This window comes from Lolium perenne, chromosome 3 (genome assembly GCF_019359855.2).
Source record: "Lolium perenne isolate Kyuss_39 chromosome 3, Kyuss_2.0, whole genome shotgun sequence".
Taxonomy (NCBI): Eukaryota; Viridiplantae; Streptophyta; class Magnoliopsida; order Poales; family Poaceae; genus Lolium; species Lolium perenne.
Window position 1 is genome coordinate 208,533,100 of NC_067246.2, and position 6,957 is coordinate 208,540,056.

At 43.4% G+C, this 6,957-nt stretch overlaps 2 protein-coding genes across 3 annotated transcripts; one reads left to right on the forward strand and one right to left on the reverse strand.

Annotated features, from left to right (window-relative positions):
• Positions 1–550: 550 nt before the first annotated feature.
• Positions 551–2,931, forward strand: LOC127343202 (large ribosomal subunit protein bL12cz). 2 transcript variants are annotated; one of them, XM_051369320.2, is made up of 2 exons: positions 551–1,175; positions 2,612–2,931. In XM_051369320.2, the coding sequence occupies exon 1, from the start codon at positions 643–645 to the stop codon at positions 1,171–1,173; it is 531 nt and encodes a 176-aa protein (XP_051225280.1). In that variant the 5' UTR covers positions 551–642; the 3' UTR covers positions 1,174–1,175; positions 2,612–2,931. The 2 variants fall into 2 exon arrangements, with proteins under 2 accessions (XP_051225280.1, XP_051225279.1); XM_051369319.2 differs by having other exon boundaries at positions 552–1,179.
• Positions 2,932–4,266: 1,335 nt separating this feature from the next.
• LOC127343203 (iron-sulfur cluster assembly protein 1) lies at positions 4,267–6,957 on the reverse strand. Its single transcript, XM_051369321.1, has 3 exons — positions 6,563–6,957; positions 5,524–5,578; positions 4,267–4,708 (listed from the first exon to the last, which is right to left on the reverse strand). The coding sequence occupies exons 1-3, from the start codon at positions 6,879–6,881 to the stop codon at positions 4,561–4,563; spliced, it is 522 nt and encodes a 173-aa protein (XP_051225281.1). The 5' UTR covers positions 6,882–6,957; the 3' UTR covers positions 4,267–4,560.

The window sequence follows — 6,957 nt, forward strand, 5'->3', positions numbered from 1 at the left end:
GGATTCCCACGACGCCCTTCAGGAAGGAATGGCGCCACTTCACGGCGGCACCGCACCAGGGTTAGGTTAGCTGACAGAGATTTCTCCTGCGTCCGAAGTTTGTTGGCTTCGGCAAGTACAAAGAAACCCCCGGAGATAGTTTTCTGTAAAGTCCTTTTGGAACACATGTTTTCTCATGGTTTGTCAGTTAGTTTTCACATTTGTTTACTCTTTTTGGAACACATGATTTTGTATTAATGAAACTCTAAAGAAATCTACGAAAATTTAACTAATTCTTATAATTTGCTAAGGATAGCAGCAAGAGATAATCGTATTGCATGACATATACATGATGATGTGAAGAGCTAGTAAGGAAAGAGGCGCATTTTCTACCATTATACCTGCGCTAAGGCATCCAAAACATTACAGACAAATTTCCCTGAAAGTTATAGAGAAAATAAACAACAATCTCATTGGCTTTGCTTATCAGTGTTGCGATTGCTAAGTAGAAGCACAGGTATTAGCCACTCTCACAGGTCACGGACGATGATATATAGATGGCACCGTCTGTCTATCCCCTCGCCTCATCTTATCCCCTCCATTGCTCGCGCTTCCTCCTCCCTCCTCCCGCTCACTCCCGAAGCCAAGCCTCCAGAGCTCCCAATGGCATCCACCACCTTCTCCTCCGCCTTCTCCATCCTCTCGCTCCCCTCCACCTCGCCATCCCCCTCGGCCTCGGTCCCCAGGACCCTCCCCATGGCCAACCGCCGCCGCCGCGCCGTCGCCGTCGCCTCCACCGCCACGGAGTCCCCGAAGGTCCTTGAGCTCGGCGATGCCATTGCCGGGCTCACCCTCGAGGAGGCGCGCAACCTCGTCGACCACCTCCAGGAACGTCTCGGCGTCTCCGCCGCATCCTTCGCGCCCGCTGCCGCGGTGGCGGCGCCAGCGGCTGCGGTGGCAGAGGAGGCCCCGGTCGAGAAGACGGAGTTCGATGTCGTCATCGAAGAGGTGCCCAGCAGCGCGCGTATCGCGACCATCAAGATTGTGCGCGCGCTCACCAGCCTGGCTCTGAAGGAGGCCAAGGACCTTATCGAAGGGCTCCCCAAGAAGCTCAAGGAGGCCGTCAGCAAGGAGGAGGCCGAGGAGGCCAAGAAGCAGCTCGAGGGGGTCGGCGCCAAGGTGACAATTGCGTGAGAGTAGGTATACTAGGCTCCTTTTTTTCACCACCTTGTAATTTTCATCAAAATCTCTTGTATTCCTCTTGTAATTGCAGTGGATTGTTTTTTCATATGAAATTAGCTCATGTTTTGGGTTTGTACTCTGTCTTGTACCATTGATATTGGATACTGCATTCTCTACATTCCTGATGGGCACTATTGTGTTCAGATATGGTACTGTCATGCTTATAGAGATTGCGTAGCCAGTTTTAGAGTTTATCCGAAATATTTCCCTACAAACAGAAGAGTCAAAAGTACTTCATACATAACAATGTACTTACTCAAGCTCAATTCAGACAATAACTGCCACTGGGACTGTTGTTTGTTACTTTACTTTGTTCTACATTGCTACATGGTATTGTGTTAGATTATTCAGCAATGCTATGACATTGTCTCTCCAGGGTCTTACAAAGAATTTCCCTGCCTCATCTGGGTCTTGCTTTGCTTTGCATGGAAACACTAAAATGAAGCGAATGCGTAGGCACAAGCTGAGTCAAACTAAGTTTTTGCACCGATTCATCCAATCCAATTTGATCAGAAGTGAATACCTATGATTGGCGCGAGCCTGGGTCCATTGATACTAGATTTCCATAAGTCTAGGATAAATGAAATAAACAGAGAAAAAAGAAACTGGTGACACGAGGATTTTCAATCCTCTGCTCTACCAACTGGGCTATCCTGACCATAAGACCAACCTCGTCTTGGCTCAGTATGTCTAGTGAGTAAGTCATTACCAGGGTGAAGTGGGCTGTGTTTTTAAGCATGCCACTGATCAGAACAAATTGTTATCAGTTGATTTACCCTTGATTTTACTGTTGTTCTGAAAAACATCTTCCTGGTTTTTGTTTAAACAATGAACGTAATTATTTTTGGATTTCCACCAAGGCATCTCTACACCTTCCGTGCATCGATGTGTAATGTCAAATAAATGAACAATTGAGAATTTGACATCTATGCAAATATTAGAGTTTGGTTCCTTTGTAGTCAGCTCTGCAATGTGTAGAATAAACCAACTGTTTTGTTTCTGTTTATATTATCATATCACCCAATCCCAAAATGGGCATGTGTGGTTAAATGTACTAGCTTAACGAATGTGAAGTTGTATATGATCAATTCTTCCCACATTCTCATCACTAAATCTTGACGCTATTTGTCCAACAATATTGTTAGGAAAGAGCAACATCCAGAGCTTGCACATTGACAGGAACCTCATTACTATATGCATGTCGATGGCTCTAGTCAGTTAGCTTGTTCTGAGAGTACTCGTTCACATACATCTTACCTCTATTCAGTTCCTTTATCAACTGCCTGATTTCTTATCTATCATGATGATTTGTTTATATGATTGTACTTATATTACAGAAACAAACGTTCTAAATTCTCATTTTGATATGATTTATCTCATGTTTGTGCAGAGCAATGTGAGTACATCATTTTTTACCTTCGACATGGCATGTGAAGTTGGGTAGTTGGAGGACACGGACACTCCAGATGCAGATATCTATGTTTGGAACTAAACCTCGGAAGTTGACTGAAAATAATGTGTCATATTTCTAGAGTATTTTGTTCCTACCCGTTATTTCAATCTATTGAGCCAATGAAAGTTACTTTACCTCCACTTTGTACTTCTAAATTTGTAGTTTTGCTTTCAAATATGTAAACGGGTCATGCTGTTGGCACCCTTGATGTAACCCATCCGTAAGGATAGCACAATGGAGAGTCCCACTTTGCCTCACTTTGGCATGCGTCTGTACCTGTACGCATCAGCCCGTGAGATAGTATTTGGCCAGAGAAAACTTGGCAAACAAATTGCCCATCAGAAACAAACTGGCAGCAAGCTCTAGTGTTCACTCTGCAAACATTATTCCCTTGATAGTGACTCAAGTTGGTTCATCTTGCAAGAGAAAAAATGCATTACTTGCAAAACACCATCAAGAGTCTAGCATAACAAGACCAGGAGACACTCGGTGGGGCTCACACTTGAGAACCTTGCTTCGCATATTCACAATGTGGAAGGCTGTGGTTGGTGTTCTAGGAATTATAGTGATTGATGCTCGGGAACACACATGTCAAGGTGGGGCTTTTGGTTTGCTTATTAAGATGCAATGCTTCGAATTTGTGTTCATCATGTTGCTCTTAATAAACATGTTAAACACGATAAATCAGCTCTCACTAGCTTTGCAAAGGAATAATCAAAATATTGTTGAAGCCATGCGTTTGGTCTTGGATGTGAAAGAAAGTTTGCAAGGGATGAGGGACAATGGGTTGGATTCTTTATTCAGCCAAGCCAAAAGCTTTTGTGAGACACATGAGATTGAAGTGCCAAATATTGATGATCATGTTTGAGCTTTGAGTCAAACTGTTCGCACCACCAAGAACACGACGACTCGACTCCACTATCACAAAGTTAGCATATTCAATGTTGCCATTGATGCAACTCTCTCTGAAATGAATCATCGATTCAATGAAGTTTTCACCGAGTTACTTGATTGTATGGCCTGTCTTAGTCCAGCAAACAACTTCTCAAAGTTTAATGTTGAGAAACTTATTCAGCTTGCTGAAATTTATGCTGAGAACTTCATAGAAACGGATAGCTTGTTGCTAAGAATTGACCTCCCAAGATTTCTTATGAACATCAGGAGAAGTGAAGAATGTAATGGATGTCAAAATCTATCCACACTTGCTCAATTGATGGTCAAACAACAAAACACACATATTTTTCATTGGTGTATCATCTCATTGAGTTGGCTCTCATTCTTTGATTTGTATGCTTTTAACCTCAAAATTTATGATATTTTGTCTTAATTAATTTTGTGTCTTATATATTAGCTTATTTTCTACCAGAAGTAGTCATTAGTGAGTCGTCATCAACTTTCAGCCTCCCCTGCAAATAATTCCTGGACTCAGCCGTTGCTCTGCAGTCCCCGTGGCTTATCTGCGACTTCGCCAGACTGCACCATGTTCTTAGCCAACGTTGGACATGAATTCATAGCCTAGCTGATGCCACACCACTAGAACGTTCCAACACAGAAGCATTGCAAAGCAGCTACAAAACCCTAACAGCATCACAAAGAAAAATCGAACAGTAGATTTGCATCTTACATCAGCAAGTATGACTACAAGACTTCCAAGCAGCTGCTATACATGCACAATTTTTCAGCTGCTATGCACGCACAACTTCTTCCTAACATGACCGCACATTTATTCCAAGCTGTTCGTGTTAATCCTTACGATACATGCAACATCACCAGAGTTTGTGAAAATTACACACTATTTTCCACCATCAGATAACAGAAGCATATATCATCACTAGGAGCAGATGCATGGCAGATGGTCAATACCCCTCATGACAGGAACTGTGTTTTCATGCTTCAGCAGACTTCTCTGCAGGGCCATCTCCCAGCTTCGCCTTCTTTGCTTCATAATCTTTCACAGCAGCTTTAATTGCATCTTCAGCAAGCATACTGCAGTGGAGCTTTACTGGTGGAAGTGACAAGTGCTTTGCGATCTCACTGAAAACACAGAACATTGGAGCTTGTTATTGTTTTACATAACTTGATTCGATCAATAAGATTAAACAGCATACTGGAGACACCGAGTGATCAATGGCCGCATTGCAATTATAGCAAAAACATGGAAATGGGTTGATTCATCTTGTAACAAACAAAAGCAATAAACTAAGACCATGAGCAACAGCTTTCTCTGATGTGACTAGTAAACATGCTCATTTGCAAATATAAACAGCCAAACAATGCCAGAGTTAACAGCCATATCAAGCATCTGAACAACAAATAAACAATATGAGGTAACACAACAGGCTCCAATAAATAATTGATATTAAGCTGATTTTAGCAACTTCGAAACATTAGTAAGAAGATGTACATCGAGCAAGTTCATTCTAAAATATTTTGTTTCCATAATTCTAGACGCTCATCAGAAGATAGTCAATAGTGAATAGAGTATAGGCTAACGCAAAGTTGCAAACTCACACATCATAATACTGACACACATTCTGATACAGGAGTACCTTTTGCAAAGGAAACTATGTGTCAGGACCTTTCATTACAGACCGACTAGTAGATACATTTTTTAATGAAATGGCAAATAAAGGGCCCACATCAAAAGTGTCCAGATAAGACAAAAACAGCACTTAAAATATTGCATTCCCTCTGTCCCAAATTAAATGTCACATATTTGTCCAGATTTGCATGTATCTATACACTAAAACGTGTCTAGATACATGAGTACCTAGAGAAATCTGCGACAAGTAAATCGGGGCTGAGGGATTAACCAAAAAGAAGATAGAAAAATAACAAGGAGAGCTTACGTGTTCTTGATAGTCACTACTTCCTCCATTTGCTTTCCCTTGACCCATTCAGTAGCTGCAAGGACAATGGTAGGATCAAGAATTGACTTGATGGCTTAAGATTTGCCAATACAGATACCATACATTTTGCAGGGAATAGAAGCACTATTACATGAGAAAAATGAACAAGAACTGCCTCTACCCAATTGTCATACTAGCAGCTATCAGAAATAATGTGGAGGCTTTTCACTTTTGAGAATGATCTAGTACAAGAAATCAGCAGTCTCACAATTGCAAACGGACCTTTCTAAGGTGTTTGTTGAGCATTAGAGAACACTAGTTCCTAATTTGGACAAGTAACTATTGGTTGCAGAATCTGAAAATAAACTACGAGCCATAATGTTTCTAGAGATAAAATTCTCTATACATGCCAAGAACAGTTCGAAGCCAAGTAGGCAAATAGATCACGCCATCAATACAATACATGGTATCGACAAAGCCAAACCAACCCTAGACTAGCTAGGATTGTTATGATGAACTGCAATCCAAGCATGGACTTCATATCATCATACAGCTTATATGAATAGCTCCAGAACCCAGATTGAAGGCATGCTTACAGACAGTTAAGATTAATCAAATGAATTAAACCCACGGGCCAATCCAATAACCCAGCAGCAAAGATAGACCCATATAATGGGATTATGCAATCGATAGCATCACCATTGATGAACATCCGCAACACAGGTGCTATTTTCTTGCAATCTAATCAGCTTTGGCATCCACTAGCCATCTCATCTGGTCATGTTTCAGAGTGAGAATCGTCTTTGCAAACATCTATCGTCAACTAAGAAGTCGGGGTTCCAAAAAAAAAGTAGCAGCAAAATAAATGCTCATCCTTAAAAAAATCCCCTCTCTATCCTAAACGACCGCACCATCGATTTTGTTTCATCGATTCAATTCACAGAAGCTAACCTAACCACCTCTACGTACGCAACGAATATGCACGGCGGGCGGTTTGGGGAAAAGTGAGGAAACGGGACGGGGAGCAGGGGGGGCTCACCGACGGATGACGAGGCGATGGCGGAGCCGCATCCGAAGGTCTTGAAGCAGGCGTCGACGATCTTCCCTGTGCCCTCGTCGACCCGGATCTGCAGCTTCATGACGTCGCCGCAGGCGGGCGCGCCGACGAGGCCGGTGCCGACGTTGGGGTCGTCCTTGTCGAAGGAGCCGACGTTGCGCGGGTTGTTGTAGTGGTCGACGACGCGCTCGTGGTACGCCCTGGCGCCCCCCGCCGCCGCCGCCAGCCCCGGCTGGGCCCTCTCGCCGAGGAGCCGCCGGAGCGCCGGGGCCGCGAGCCGGCTTCCTCCCGTGCGCAGCATCGCCAACAATCTCGGAGGTTTGGTTGGCTCGTCTGGATTCTTCTGGCGGGCGATCTCCGGCTCTGCGTGGGTGGGT